Below are 16,214 nucleotides of genomic sequence, written 5' to 3'. Positions count from 1 at the left end.
AAGTCTGAAACTTTGAGAAACAGGCGTTGGGCTTAAGTGACTCATCTATAACTTGAGTTGCAAACCTTGCTTCAGCTGTCTAATACAAGAGAATGTATTTCTGTCATTGTTATTTCGCCAATTGAATTTAGAGCTTGACATGTTATTTGCAAGTGCTTGATCGAAAACTGCTATTAAATTGAGCTATTAAAGACTGGATCATTGTATAATCCAATTCCAGAGTTTTGAATGGCTTAGTGGCCATGGTATATTTAACAATTATTCCACGAGCATTATTATTATTTTCGTGCATGGTATGATGGCTCATATACCATGGCCGCTAAGCCAATCAAAACCATGGAATAACATTATACATTGATACAGTTTTTAATAAAAGCCGTCATACCATACCCGCGAAACAGCGACCATTAAATTGTCGTCTGGTTGTTCTTGCAAGGCGAAAACAACATGATCTACAATATTTCTTGATCGTTTTTAATAAAACAATTATTCCACTCGCGCTTGCGGGATTTGCAATTAGTTAACCTCATATCCAACGTGCACTCGTGGGATAATTGTTAATTATTACATCTTGAACATTGGTCAATTTTATTAAGAGGATTGTCAATATGGGTGCGCCAATCCCCATATATGTTTGAGTACTAACCAAACCACAGGCAGCCCAAGCTTGAGATAATACCAAGCCTAGCAGCATGTGGAGGTGTCGTGTTACAATGGTTTGGATTATTAAGATTGTATGGAAATGGAGACTGGGTCTGTGTTTTAAAAACGTAGTGATTATGATGTTTTCTCAATAAAGTCAACTTACCCGGTTGCAATGTTGTATTCCTCTTTTGAGCTTTCACTGTGTCTCTCGCGTTTCACTTAGCAGTTGTAACAAAATACGTCACGTTTCTTACATATTTGCCTTTCTTGTGCTTGGGCTGCCTGTGACCAAATCTGTTAATCTAAAAAAATGTTTGCCAAAATCCAAAACAGCCATACATTTATGAAATGCATTGGTAAATAAAAAAAAGAAAAAAAAACACTAACAACAACATAAAAATTATAAAAATAAAAATGAACCCTATTCATTAGCCACAAAATAAATTTTGAACTATAAACAATTTATTGTCGATAATTTTTTGAACCATGAATTTTATAATGAACTGGTTTACTTTAACTGGACACAATAGACCCTTATCACTCAGCAGCCATGTTGAGTCTCGGGGGAATAAAAGCTTTGTTTTTGCCCAGCAAGCCTCGATCTGATGCGAATTCAGTGCGAGGCTAGCCGTGTAAAGACAATGCTTTTTAATGTGGCTAAATGTAATTTAGGCAAAGTTAACCTTGAAGCAATGCTGGCCAGCGGTTTTTGTCCCCAGGTGGTGCGGGGGGGCCTTGGCCTTTCGCAGGGGCACCTCGTGACCCATACACGCAATCGCTTGCTTGCAGCCTTTCGCAAAGAGTCATTCGCTCAGTAGTTTCGCTAGTTTGCACTTGCTCGCTTTTGTTGCAGTATTTTCTACAGCTTTTTTCGCTCTGTCTTCGCCAGCCTTTTCACCGCTCGTTAACAACTCAACATGGCCGTGGAGTAATAAGGGTCTATGCAAGGTGGCTCTTAAACTAAACAATTTTTTAACATTTATGCATTTTGAATGTTTTGATGCTGCCAGCCAGTAGTGCAAAAGATGGGCACTTAAGTTATGTTCCACAGCAATATTGAATTTTATTTCAGTGTGGCAGATCTTTAGTAACAAATAAACAATGAAATAATGTTAATTAACTTTTCAATCTTCAATATTCTTAGCATAGGTTTGTATGGAAAATAAACAGTGGCAACAGTAGGCAATGTATCAGGTCTTCCTTTGGGGACTTTGGGGAAAGGGAGGCAGAGTTCAGGCAAAAAAAGGCAGTTAAAATGGAGCAAATGTAACCTCTTCCTTCATTCCCTTTGACTTTTTGTTTTCTCCCTCTTGGAACCACCCCCCCCCCCCCCCTCCCATAGCCCCCAAACACACACACATACACCAAACCACATACACTAAACCCCCATCTCCACCCCTATCCCCAGTAGCTGCATCACATCACTTAAGGACACCTTCACGATGCAAGAAGGGGATGAAAGTTCAGACTAAAGTCAGAGAAAATAAACATATTACAGGCTGAGAATGATGTATTATTCAAGTAAGTGACACAGGCATGCTCGAAAAAAATCTGAGTGCTCCTATCAAGAGTCGAACCTAAGACCTTCTGATCACTAGCTTGGATGCTCTACCACTGAGCTACAGGAGACTCATGGAAGCCAAGGCCATTAAACAAGGCTCATGGGACAAACATCCTGCATACTGCTAGGATTTGAATGTCAATGTGGCGTAATTGCACAATGGAATAAATGTGATGGAATATTTCTGAGCTAGTAATCGGAAGGTCTTAGGTTCGACTCCTGATAGGAGCACTCGGATCTTTTTTTTTTAGGGGAGGCTTGTGTCACTTACTTGAATAATACATCATTCTCATTTATTTGCCAGGCTTGAAATATCCCGTCCCATTCATTCCAATCAGGCTGTACAAACATTGGAACAACATCTAAACCTACTCATTAACAAATCTCACCTTTTATAGTTTGTTAACCCAAATAACCCTTAGTACAAACCATACATCAAAATGGCTGACATTTCAATTTTCTTTTGTTTGCATTCCAATTAGGCCTTCTTGCGTAGTTGCAAAGTAAAACATTCTTTTTGATTTTTGAGCTTGAGAATGAGATAAGGGCTAATTTAAATACCAACAAAAGAATGTTAAATAAATAAAATGGTAGCCATTTTAGAAAAAGGTCTTTAAGGTCTTTGGTTCTTTCTACAGTACATCCAATGCAATAAACAATGAAATAATAATGATTTATTTAAAGCTAATGAACTTTTCAATCTTCAATATTATTAGCAAAGTATAGTATGCAAATTAATTCTCCCCACTGTTATCCATACATTTCAAATCAAATTAGTTGGGAGAATTTGTTTGAATATCAAGTTATTTCATCTTTAGAGGCCACTTTCTTCATTCTTTTGATCTATCTGTTTGAGGAAGTAATGATAGTGACTAGGCTGAAATTAGATGCTTGTCACTATTGGGAAATACCTGTACATGTAACAGGGTTACCAGTAATCTACCCTTCCATGATTGGTTGGATGCAGCTTAAGGATGGTGCCGACTAATACCAAAGTATTTTTGCGCGGCTTATGACTATGCGGGAAAAGCAGATCTTAGCAAGGGCTAGTGGAATCCAAAAAGAAAATTTGGGGTACACATGCATTTTCTAGAGATAATTAAGAAACAGTAATTATTCTAAAAAGCGCTAATTAAAAATACAAAGCAATGTATAGCATTTTTTGATCAAATTGAAGCTTCATTGTCTCTGAAAAATGCATGGTTCCCCCCAAAAGAGCACTTCCTAAGTTCTACTTTCTCCTCATGGTTTTAAACCATGCAAAAATATCCCTGCATTAGAAGGCACCACCCATAGGAAACCTGAGTATCTTGAGATGCGCAGAATGTATGCGCAGTAACAAAAGTAAGCACCGTCCTTAAATGACTGAAATTGTGGCCTTAAACCTGGAGTGGTTAAAGTCAGAACTAAGTTAGTCTTGTACTGGTACCTTGATTTTGTTTTTTTTTACATATATATGAAACAGGTTCCTCTCGGTTACAACAGTGCCAGCAATTCTTTAAGATCCGTTTCTTTCTTTTTCTTCGGTGGCTTTGCAGTCCACCCAATCCTTTTAACAATCAACTTTTCTCCTCCCAAAGTATGCCTAGAGTGTGCCAGGACACGATCAACTTCATCCACATGACTGAACATGACAATATAGCTTTGTATGTGGTCTTCACTTGTCCATTTTGTCAACAAGGTGGCATTGCCAAACGCTTTGAAATAATTCCTGACAAGGTCCTCTGAAACTGCAGCTGGAATCCTATCCACAAAGATTTTAAGATCCCGATCTTTGTTTATCTGATTGGATCTTGCTCGCTTCACAACAACTTCCTGATTGTTCAGTATATGTTTGCCATTCCTTTCTGCTACCTTCTCGACAGTTTTATCATCAGAGAAACTGAGAAATGCGATTTCCCTTCTGTTGCCTTTCTTTTGGTAAAATGTCAAGTCAATATAGGCCAGTTCTCCAAATTTACTGAAGTAATCTCTTAAACCTTCTACAGTCATGTTGTCTGGTATCACTTCAATAATAGCCTTGCCTTTAATATAGTTTTTGTGCTTAGCATAATATTTCTTCACTTCCACAGTATGTGGTCCAATCTGTTGAGATGGTAATGCCAAAGCCTTTAGCACTACACTTTGATTTGTGAATTGTACAAAGCAATAACTTTCTCTGTCAACAAGGGGATTCTTAGAAACAAACTGGACCATGTCAACACTCCCAAATTGAGAGAAATGCTCTTTGAGCTCCGACTCATCCAACTCCAATGGCAAGTTAGAGACGTAAATCTTTCTTGAATCGAAGGCCTTACACCTCTCCAAATGTATGTTCCTAGAGTCGATTACGTGTTTTTGATTAGGATCAAAAATCTTTTCCAAACTTGACACATCTTTGAATTGCACAAATGCACACGACCTCAAATCGTACTTTTTCGTAGAAACTTTCAAATACACTTCTTCAAGAGCCCCAAACTGGCAGAAGTAATCTTCAACTGATTTTTGCGTTGTTGAAGGGCAAAGCTTGCCAACAAATATCGTTCTGGCGTGCGGATGAACGAAGGCTAAAGGGTCCTCTTCAGCAAAAACTATGTTGCTTTGGAACAACGCTCTCGTAAAATTTGGTTTGAAAACTGATCCACAGTTAAAAACCTTTGCTTCGAAATGAAAGGAAAATGCGGTCTTGGGCAGTCTGGAAGTAAAGCAAACGCGAGCAACACTTAAAAATTTGCGAGAAGATTTGGACACTCCAAGCGCCGCCATGATTATTTCTCATCCCAGAAGTCGTGTAATTTTCACGAAGTGTCCATGGCGATTGCTAGACTCTGATTGGTTTAGCCGTAGTCAAACATTGAATTTATTTGCGGCATGCATTATACAACAGGAATTCTGTTGCGTCCAAAATGGATTCTATCCATGAAACTTTTGACTACCTTGACAACAGTGAAGATCTTTCGTTTGCAAGAGGCCATGGTGGTTTGGTAAACGGATATTCTGAACACAGTCCCGAGTTTGATGACGCGAATGAAATCAAGCGCAACTTGAGAGCTGCGATGAAAGGCGCTCGGCAGAGAATTGCAAACCTTCGATTAGACCTTGAAGAAAAGTGAGTGAAAAAGCAGTAATTTGTAGGTTAAATTATACGATTTCATCCCCCTTGACTCTGTATTGAGTGTTTTTAGCCTCTCGGTTGTTAAAATTCCCAAGCTCTAGTGTTGAGGAATGGAGTAATGTGAACTTGAGAGCAAATATCGTACGATAGCAACCGTACGCGAAAAGGACGCCGATAGAGATTGAATTCGATTCGCGAATGCGCGTTAACTCATCTGGCAAGTTTTGAATAAATGAGTTGTAGCAATCGCTTTCGGTGCTATCGATGAAAAGTCTACAAAGTGCAAATTGTGCTCGTTACTTGAAAATTGTGCTTATTTCTAGAGAGAGCTAGGCGAATGCAATTTTGGAAATCAATTTTATATGAGCGTATGCATGTAAAGTACACACACAGTCAGTATATACAATAATCAATGATCATCATTTTAAAACGACAACTGTATCATATTTTCAAAAAACACGATACAGTTAACATAACTTGTTGGACGTTCCTGGGAATTTTAGTGCTGTAATGTTTGTCTATTCCGCCAAAAACCCAAATAAAATACCCAAGAAATATAAAATTTTAAAATTTTTGACTAGCTTAACAGTACAGGAAATTAGTTTTCTGTTTATTCGTTTTAATTGTCTGAAAATAAAAAAATGTTATTTTAAGTTGTCTTTACTGAAAACATATTTTTCTATAAGTAATTTCTGCCAACTTTTAAGGATCCATTTTATATTTTTAAGTATCAATTCTAATTATTGTAAGAGTATATAATAAAAAAATAATAATGCAATGTATTATAATTTTCTTTATTAAATGCAGTTGTCAGAAAGAGATGTCATTTGGCACGATGTCATGACACAATGATTGTTCACTGTTTAAACCTTGCAAACATCTGCCGTATCTTGTTTTGTCTAATTAAACTACAGTCGACTCCTGATAAGTCGAACCTTCAAGGGAAATTGAAAACGGTTCGAGTTGTCGGGAGTTCGAGTTATCGTGGGTAAAATTATATAGAAAATGGCCTGAAAGGAAAGGAAAATTGGTTCGAGTTAGCAAGGGTTCGAGTTATCGGGTTAAATATACATGTAGTGAATGAATATTATAATACAAGTCATGTAATTAATATGAGTATAAGATCCAGTCTCAGTATTAATGAATTAAATCAGGCCCCAGGTCTAGCAAGTAAAGAAAGTAAAGTAGACATTCTTTGCTATTCCCTGAAAACTTCACTTTCAAGTTCCTTGCTCAACTTTTGAAGGTGTCTCAATTCACACTCCAGGAAATCAAAACTACTTCAGGACACAGCGTGTTGAGTGGTTGGGGAATTAGACTTGAAATACAAAAATCTCTGTGGAGGTTGCCTTTTGGTACTTAACACTGCAGAGTTCAACTCTTTGGCCACACTAATAGTAATAGTAATAATGATAATAATAATGATAATAATAAATAATAATTTTTAAGGAGGAAGCGCCCATCACGTAAAATTGTGGTTTTCAGGGAGGTCCTCCATTAAAGCAAAAATATTAAAATCTAGAAGAAGAAAAAAAACATGCACTAGCCTAAAAACTATTTACAAATGATTATCTAGGAACAATGAGGCATTTATCTTTCTTCACTTTCACAAAAATAAATTTTTATTTTTAAAAAGTGTTAGACTATAATAAAATTTAATTCCTGCAGAAAATGTCAGTGAATCCTTTTAGTAAACAGGTGAATATTTGTATTTGACTTACTGCAGGGACAAGCTTCTCAGCTCAGAAAAGTCTCTAAGGCAGCAGCTTGAAGCAGAATTAGCAGAGCAAACTGAACAGTTATACAAGGAAAGAGTAACACTTGGAGAAAATGGAAGATATTCACCTAGTATGAACTTGACGTCCAGCAGCCTTGGGCATGATACTTCATTCAGAGAAGAGTTATCAGTAGCACAACGTTTAAATCTACAGGTATTTGATTATTGCTGAAAACTACACAGTTGCAAGACACTTTCCAGAAAACAAGACAATAACCAACCAGAAACTCCACAGAAAGCCCCCTACGCACTGCCACACTCAAACATAAAAAATTATGCTATCACAATGCGGTGCTCTGTGCATGCGCTTAAACCACCAGGAGCCGCTGACCGCCCAATGAATGCCATATTTTCTTTGTTGTTAACTTACATGTTGTTAAATTGCATTTCACTGCGTACTAATGCGTCTGATTAGATGCGCACCTGCAGATTTTTAGACGCATACACTGTATACGCATGCACAGCAGACACGTTTTACGCATATGTTTTGGTTCGCTTAATTTTGGCCTGTACTGTATGCGTTTGCCAGGTTCTGAACTCAGATTTTTAAAATCTGGGATCATTGAGTGGTCTCTTATTCCTTTCCATTGACAATGTGAATCAGTTAGGACAAAAAAGGATGTTTAGTTCAATTAGAAAATACATGTATTGTTCAGTAATATTGAATGTTGTGCCGCTAGCACAAAGGACAGAAATGATGGATCAGAGAATGAACTCTGCATTGTATGTTTAAGTGAACCAATGAATTTCCCAGTGCTCAGTGTTTAAAGAAATTCATAGGTTCACTGTTACATGTCATTCTCTGATCCATCATTGTGTCCTTTTTGCTAGGGGCACAACATTCATTTGTACCCTAGGTACATATGACTTTGTAATGATAAGGTAATCAATTCTTTTCTTGCTGTTTAGCTTACAGATAAACTGACAAAAGCTGAAGCTGAGATTCAAGCATCCAAAATGAGCCGTGATGATTTATTAGCTCAAACAGAATCTAAGATTGCTGCCCGAGGAGCAGGTATGAACCTAATTCATCGTCTTGATCTTCGTTTGTTACAGCGGTTACCAATAACACGCGACCTACGGCATTCAAAAGAGTCGGATAAAGTTGCGATTTGGTGGACGTCAATCAAAGAAAAGCCGTTGAAATTATTTTGAATTCTGACAAGATTCCAAGGTAACCCTGCAAGAAACTAAGAATTTTGCCTCGCTAGGAGAAGGTAAACTTTATTTAAATTGATTCTCCATCCAGATCAAGCGCAAATAAAAGGTTTTAAAAATTTCGATTTTCACTGCACGTGATAATTTGCTCACTTGCATGCATCGCTGATTTAATTGTCAGGTGTGGCGATTTCAAATCTTCAGGAATCTTTCATAAAAAAATACGGCTTCGTCTAAACAATGCGCATTTTTTAGATAGTCTGTCTTGGAAATCAGCTTTCATAAAGTTTACCATCCGTCAGCGGATAAAACTGTCAATTTCTTCGTTCTGTTGCCTTGAAATGTTCTCAGAATTCAAATTAATTTCAACGGCTTTTCTTTGATTGACGTCCATCAAAACGCAACTTTATCGGAGTCTTTTGAAGGCGATAGGTCGCGTGTTATTGGTAACCGCTGTAATGCCAGATGATTGTGCCTCAAAATGCCCATTAGGCAAGGTATAATCATTCCTGTAGTGTAATAGGTACCCCCCCCCCCTCACTCTGGTCCTCCCCCTCCCCCCAGTGTTAAATTAGGTTAGAGTTCACAGGTCAAGGGAAACAGCAAATTGTTTGAATTATGGGGAGTTTGAGATAACATGGTTAATGACTGAAAAAATGATCATGTCCAAATCCAAGGGAAATCATAGTTTTGTTGAGATAGTATTGAGTTCGAGATAACGAGTAGCTCCTGCTATATAGATGTTCAAAGGTTTACTGCATTTGCACTCTGGTAATAAAATAAATTAATTATAAATTCATGCAAAGGGATGTACAGTATTGGTGAGGTGTGCATCAGAAACAGGAAATGACATTGTTTGACACAACTGTTTTGCTCTGTGTACATTACAGCTTTGGTTGAGAAAATCTACCAAGCACAAAAAGAACGTGATGCTGCTGTGAATGCACGTCTCCAGCTGGCGTACAGCGAGCGTGAAGAATTGCTGGACAAATTAAGAAGAACTGAAAGAGAACATACAGGGTTGGTCTTATTAATAGTACTGTGCATGTATGTGCATGAGAATGGAAACACGCGTGATCGTTTTTAACCACGCTAAACCAGTACGCTGCACCTAATTACTCTTGATTGTACTTTAATCTTTCAAATCAAAATTCCCTTGATTAAAAACGCACAATACTTTCGGTAACGTTGTAATCGGCAGGGAACCGAGAAAATGCTTGTAGAGTGAACTCTTTCCAGCTCGAGCATACACGTCCGCACATTGCTCCAACAAAAATGCAAACACTGTTGGCTGTCTCTGCAGAGTTGGTTCCTGTAATAAAGAACTGAACCATGGCCTCGGATAAGATGTTGAAAAACTAATCACGCCAAAACTTCTTTGTTTCCCTGTCTCAAAACTCAATGCACTCAACTCGAGCCTCAATATTCGAAGCTTTCGAGTTAAGAGGATCGAGTTTCGAAGTTTAAGTTTCGAGGGACTGTCAACTTACATTTGCACGGTACTGTAGTGCATAAAAAAATAAATGCAGTGTAGCATTGTAACTGAATAATGTTCAGTCTGAAGAAGCTAGGCAAGTAAAAAATTTCAGAGAAAGGACAGGACACCACAACAAACTTGACACTAATGTATGATTCTGAACTCGTCAGATTAACCCAGGCGACGTATAGTGTTATTTGGTGGTTGGAGATCCTCTCTACATCATGGCTGAATTAAACCATTAAGTATGAATATTATTGAAGATCGAAACAATCAAAATTAAATTCAGAAGTTCCATAATAAAAAGTGGGGGTCACCAAGCTAGTTTTTGAGTTACCACTAACTAAAGCTGATATAAGGGGTTTTTCTTAAAAGGTCATACTGTTGCTATGGTCACCTGTTATGTCAAGAAAATGGCCGTAACTTGTTTGCCAGTGCTTAGGCATTAATTTTGTTTGGTACCATACACTGTAACTGTTTTATTAAATGTACATGAAACTGATCCATCAAAGTAATAAGACTGATGGAAAGTGCTGGAAAATCGTGTGAACCACCTTAACTCATGCCTTTTATGCATTCAGCTATCAATAATGTTCCATCTGTTCATGTAAATATTACATTGACAGTCTGTATTTTGTACTTTTGATTGACAGGTTTGATTCTGGGGTGGACAGTGTGTATGATGACGAAGAATCTGAACCAGTATGTGTTGATCTCGTTTGCCTTTTTTTATGTAAATATTACAATAAATAAATATGAGTGCAGTGCTGCCCCACTTTTTCTGAATGGCCTCAAGTGTCCTCCTGACCCAGGCACAAAGAGGACAAGTGATATTCCCCACTAGCACTCTAGATACTGTGAGAAGAATGGTGCGAGGAACTGATTGTGACATTGTCTGGGAAGACAGATGGGCATTACACTGAGTCAGGAATAAGACAGTGCATTTTTGGCATTTTCTTGGGGTACTGCATACATGTAGCTCTTGGTAAATTGTCACCTAAAAGTGTATTTTCTAATACAGTCAACTCCCTTGGACACCCTCCAATAGCGAGACTCTGTAATAGCAAGACTTCATTTCAGTCAAACAAATGTAATTTATTGTTTGCCAGGGATTTAGCTGCTGTCTGTATTATCAGGGTCAGTGTCCGTAATAGTGAGGTGTCCACAAGGCGAGAGTTGACTGTACAACTTACTGCCAAGAAAATCACTGTCTTATTCATTGACACACTTTCCTTCCATCTTTCTACCCAAGCAATTCCATAATCTCTCAATTGTACCAATCTCTCTATAGTTTCTGGGGGGGGGGGAGGGGGATATACAGTGTATACTGCAGTACTGGAATCTCAGGTGAATAAATTATGATAATCGCTACTGCATCATAGGGAACATTGGGTGCAATCATTTTCTGGATTATGGGCTGACATCAGATGCATTCACACATATGTAGTTTGTGATTAGTCTTATCTAGCCATTACCCTTGGCTAGCAAATTGCAGCCAAACAGTCAAATAACTGTTTGTGGCATGAAAAAAAAAGCCTACAGGTAACATGACTTGTATTTCAGCATTTCGTTCAAGAACATGCAAATTAAGCAAGAAAAATTTTGAGAAAAGCGTAATTATTATAAGACTTATATAAAAAAAAAAAATAATAATAATAATAATAATAATATTAATAATAATAACAAAGAAGAGATTTAAGCTTGCATTACTTAGTAAATAAATACAACTTGAACTTAAATCTCTTCTTTGTTATTTTTATTATTTTAATATTATTATTATTATTTTTTGTTTTGGCTTTCTTCCCTTTTTGAATAAACAAAGCAGACTAAATAATGTTTCATGCAAGATAGTGTATGCAGGTTATGTATTTGGTCAGTAAATGCCTCAACGACATACATGCATGGCGCAGTGGTGGTCTGAATCGAGATAAGATGCAATATTTTGTTTGCTGCAATCATCACAACTAAGCAGTAATTTAAAGTTTGTTTTGTAATGGCTCCTAATCTTTAGGCAACAGCCTTGTATTGTTTAGTTTTTTGTAACAACTTTGTTGCCAAACAAATTTCACTAAATATTCCATGTTCACAGTTATTTACTGTATTTAATTATTTATTGTTATTTTTTTGGACTTGAGCATGGTTGAAAAGTGCTTTGAACAATAATTCATTCTTTTAAAAAGACTAAAACGTTCAACTAATAACTAAAGGTATTATTTAACAAAAAAAGCTTAACATTTTCAAGTCCATGTACCAGCTCTAGGAACATTTTATTTTTTGTAACACTTGTAGAACAATGCCCTAGAAGTCACAGTGACCTTTGCTTGTAATAAGATCCTATTGGCAAAATTATACAGTTGCAACTCAAGATCTTGGGGCAACTAGTGCATGTACTGATTAGCTATAATTAAAAAAGAGCCTTATTGAACATTCAGGTACTGTGCATCATGTATTTTAATGTTACAATTACAAGAATATTCCCACAATAATTATTGGAATAATGTGGTTTAAATTTAGCAGTGTGGGTCATCATCCTGAAGTTGACTAAGCTGCAGTTAAAAACATTATAAGATGTTTTTCGTTAAATGTTTTATTAGCTTTTAGCCTTTCAAAAATTTTTGTATTAAATTGTAAAACAGTGCCAAATTTAGTGGTTAATAATTTATTATTTGGTTGCATTATGTTCCCAACAGACAATGAAATCATTACTTGGTAGAATAACATCTTCTGAGAGTCCTGACTCAATAGATAAGCATGGCCAGTTGATGGTCAGCAAGATACGAACAGTACAGAAAAACAGAAAAAAGATGGTGACTGAGGAACTTAAAGCTGTGATTGCCGAAAGAGATGCTGCAGTGGAAAAGGTATGAAGTCAGAAAAAATTGTTATTGATGTTCATCTTATGTAGAAGCCTAGTTCAGAAGTGGAAGTTCTGCCATGATGTAAAATTCAGGGTCTGAATTAGCTGATTTGTAGTTAATGCTTTGACAATTATTTCATGATAAATAATTGCCCTCAATAAACATTATTTTACTCTATAGATAACTGGTTAATGATAATGACAATAGTCATCGAGGGGATCCAAAATTAATTTAGAACTTGTTTCAAATGAATATCACAATCATGAAATACGTAAATCGTTGTTATTATTTTCTTTTTTTTTATTCTCAAGGCAAAAGCATTAGAGGCAGAGGTGATTAATCTTCGTAAAGAAATTGAAATAATGAAAAACCAGCATCAGCTAGTAGATAAACAAAGGCTAAAGGCCATTCAGGTAATGTGCACAAACTTGTAAATCGTTCAATTTTCATTTGATAATATTAAATGAAGTATGTTGTGTAACAGTCTCAAACATGGACACTGGTGATTGGGGCGGAGGGTGGGGGGGGGGGGGGGGGTGGGGTGGCATTTCTTTTTACCCAAGTAGTTAAATTGCTCGATATTTTCTTATACACTGTAAGAACATCTAATTTTTTTTCGGCTGAGGCTGAACTGAAATTCAATGTTCTTACTTTTTATTTTTTTTACACTTCAAGCCTGAAACATTCTGCATGTTCTTAAGTTTCCTGGTATATTCCAAAAACTGGTATGAACATGACCAGGAAACCTAAAGAAGACCATTGTGCACTGTATCATGTCAAATTTTTTTGGCACACATTGTACATACATGTTACCAATAACTATGCTTTTAGCTCGCCCTGAACTGAATAAAAATAATGCTCTTTCTCTTTGTCTCAACTTGGATACATTCTTAGCCAGTGTTAGTTACAGTTACTGTATTCTTATAATCTAGGTCAGTTTTAGCCTCCACATTCTTATAAAAAGGTTCTTATATAAAAAAGTGTACATGGGGAAGTTTTAATCTAATGTTAGAGAAACCTAACAAAATGTTGGGGGTAACCTCCCTGTAGGGAGGGGGAGGGTGGTAATGGTCCTAGTCACTTCATGCTGGGTATCCTGTGATAGACTGGCATCCCATCCAGGGGAAATACTAGTGAGTGTTCCTCATAGACTTATGCTTTTGAAACTAGGGCTTAGTGTAGGTGCTGGTCAGTGATGGTCCATTCAGTTGTCTTAGACTGGATTGGCACAGACTCTTTCTTTGCCTTTCAAGTTACAATGTAGCTAATACATGGAGGCAGATGTTAAACCTTTTTATGTCTCTTTTAACAGACGCAGTCAGCCCAGGCTCAACAAGAAAAGGCTATAGCCCTAAAGAAATGCAAAAGACTTGAAGAAGAGATGGAAACAATCAGAGTTTATTACAGGTAAGAAAGTCGGTTGGTCATCCAACAGGTTGTCACTTGTTTAAGTCAGTCATCAGTTGGTCATCAGTCAGTCTACTGCCAGTCAGTCAGTCAGTCAGTCAGTCAGTCAGTTAGTCAGTAAGTCAGTCAGCAAGTCAGTCAGTCAGTTAGTTAATCAGCAAGTCAGTCAAGAAGTCAGTCAGTCAGTCAGTCAGTCAGCTGCCAGCTAGTCAGTCAGAGTTTCAGCCAGCTAGCCAGCCAGCAAGTCTGTCAGTCAGCCAGCCAGTCAGTCCGTCAGTCCTGTCTTAACCTAATACCTTTTAATACCAATATCTGTTTAACACCAAAAAATGTCTATTTTTTCCAGTCTACACAGATCCTTATCTCAAGAAGAGTCCCTTCGAGACCAGTTCAACCAAACCATGAACAGCTTTGAAAGCCGACTCCGAGCCCGCGATACAGACATGCAGCAGGCACAGCGGAGTTATGATGAAGTTGTAGAGAAACTTAAGGCCGTGTCACAAGAAAGAAACACCCTGGCAAAACAACTGGAAGAGTCGTCAAAAACCAGACGACGAGAAAAGGAAAGAGCAGATAAGTAAGTGCTACTGTTGTGTTAAAAAAATCATGAAGTTTTTGGGTGGGGGATGTACATGTACATGTACATGTACATGTATGGACATTTTCTGGAACAACACATTGCCTATGGCACTCATAGAAATTTGTCTAAATGTTGTGACTGTGTGCATGAGTTTTATTGGCCAGTATTCAGTTATAAAAATTGCCATTTTCAAAAAGATGTCTCGAATTTATCAAATGGTACTATTTAAAAAATCCATGTGAAGCAGTAAATAATGTAACGATAATATTACTTACAGCATATGGTGTATTTACTGTTTGTTTTGTCTATTTTCCTCTTTACTCCAGGCGGCAACACTAGCTGTTGTGATTATGTGGCCTTATAAATCACTTCACGTTCAATGCCTGTTTCTGTCCTTTCTGTTTTGCAGATTAGAAAGATTGGTTGGTGTGCTGCGCAAGCGAATTTCAGACTCTGGTGGAACAAGTGTTGCTACTATCAACTAGAGGGAAGGGGTGGGTCATTATTGTAAGAGAAGAGCAGGGTGGGGGGGTGCATTTTTAGTGTGATTACATAGAGGGGCTGTTTATAGTAATGTTGTTACTACTGGGAAGGGGTGGGGTAGGTAGGGGTACATTTTTGATTGCCTTCATATATACAGTGTACATGTATACATGTATGTGTGTGAAAATGGAAATCTTTGTATGGTACAGTGTATGTATGTGCAATGTATGCCATTCATATTGTAACTAATGAAAATGTGCTGGAATAAGAGATTTTTGAAAATGTTGCTTTAATTGATGAATAGTTCATAGATCTGAAATAGAGATTTATCACTTAAGCTTATGTGTAATTAACAATTATTCCACGAGCGTGCGTTGGATATAAGATGATACATAGCCAACAAGACGCGTAGCGCTGAGTTGGCTATAATCATCTCATATCCAACAAGCACGTTTTATTAAAAACAATCAAGAAATATTGCTAAATCTTGATGATTTAACTTTGCAAGAACAACAAGAAGACAATTTAATGGTCCCTGTTCTCGGGCATGGTATAATGGCTCATGACCACTAAGCCAATCAAATCCATGGAATTGCATTATACAATGATCCAGTTTTTAATAATGGCAAATATACCATCCAAAACATACAAGTTTTAAATTTATTGTTTTGGATTCCATTGAAAGTCCACGATGTGAACCCTAAGAGTCATCATAAATTAAATTTTTCCTCAGTACATCAACATGTAGCACTCCAAAAAATGTTCATCAGAAGTTTTGGAGGGGGAGGTAGTTTCTGAAGGCAAAGTTTTAAAACAAAGTTTGAATCTAAATTAGAATTTCCAGAAAGAAGGGGATTAACCTTTTGATGGCAAAAATGAATATAAATTGAAATGTCGGTCTGGACTAAAAACCTTTCAATGAACATAAGTTGTTTTTTTATGAAATGGCTCCATTTTCAAATGAAAGTAAGCAAAAATGTGCATGTATGGGAAGGGTCTTTTTATTACCACAGGGGAAGGGGTGGGTCATTATTGTTAGATAACTGTATATATTATATATATGAGAAATAATTATAGTGGGAGAGAAAGCTTGTATTTTATCCAGTCATAGAATCGAAACAGAGCGTGACCTAGAAAGTAACCATTTTGGATCAAAATTTACGAAGCAGTAATT

The 16,214-nt window shown here is 37.1% G+C and overlaps 2 protein-coding genes across 2 annotated transcripts; one reads left to right on the top strand and one right to left on the bottom strand.

The window, feature by feature from the left end:
* Positions 1-2,518: 2,518 nt before the first annotated feature.
* On the bottom strand, positions 2,519-5,054 carry LOC146482049 (polyadenylate-binding protein 4-like). The gene has a single exon (XM_085108149.1). It carries the CDS (start codon positions 4,949-4,951, stop codon positions 3,683-3,685), a length of 1,269 nt encoding a protein of 422 aa, XP_084964275.1. The 5' UTR covers positions 4,952-5,054; the 3' UTR covers positions 2,519-3,682.
* Positions 5,038-15,411, top strand: LOC146482048 (mirror-image polydactyly gene 1 protein-like). Its single transcript, XM_085108148.1, has 10 exons — positions 5,038-5,294; positions 7,027-7,231; positions 7,987-8,092; positions 9,126-9,255; positions 10,366-10,414; positions 12,403-12,573; positions 12,882-12,983; positions 13,883-13,977; positions 14,324-14,554; positions 14,967-15,411. The coding sequence occupies exons 1-10, from the start codon at positions 5,092-5,094 to the stop codon at positions 15,040-15,042; spliced, it is 1,368 nt and encodes a 455-aa protein (XP_084964274.1). The 5' UTR covers positions 5,038-5,091; the 3' UTR covers positions 15,043-15,411.
* Positions 15,412-16,214: the final 803 nt, after the last annotated feature.

This window comes from Pavona decussata, unplaced genomic scaffold (genome assembly GCF_977016875.1).
Source record: "Pavona decussata unplaced genomic scaffold, jaPavDecu1.1 SCAFFOLD_48, whole genome shotgun sequence".
NCBI lineage: Eukaryota > Metazoa > Cnidaria > Anthozoa > Scleractinia > Agariciidae > Pavona > Pavona decussata.
This window is presented reverse-complemented; position numbering and strand designations above follow the sequence as displayed.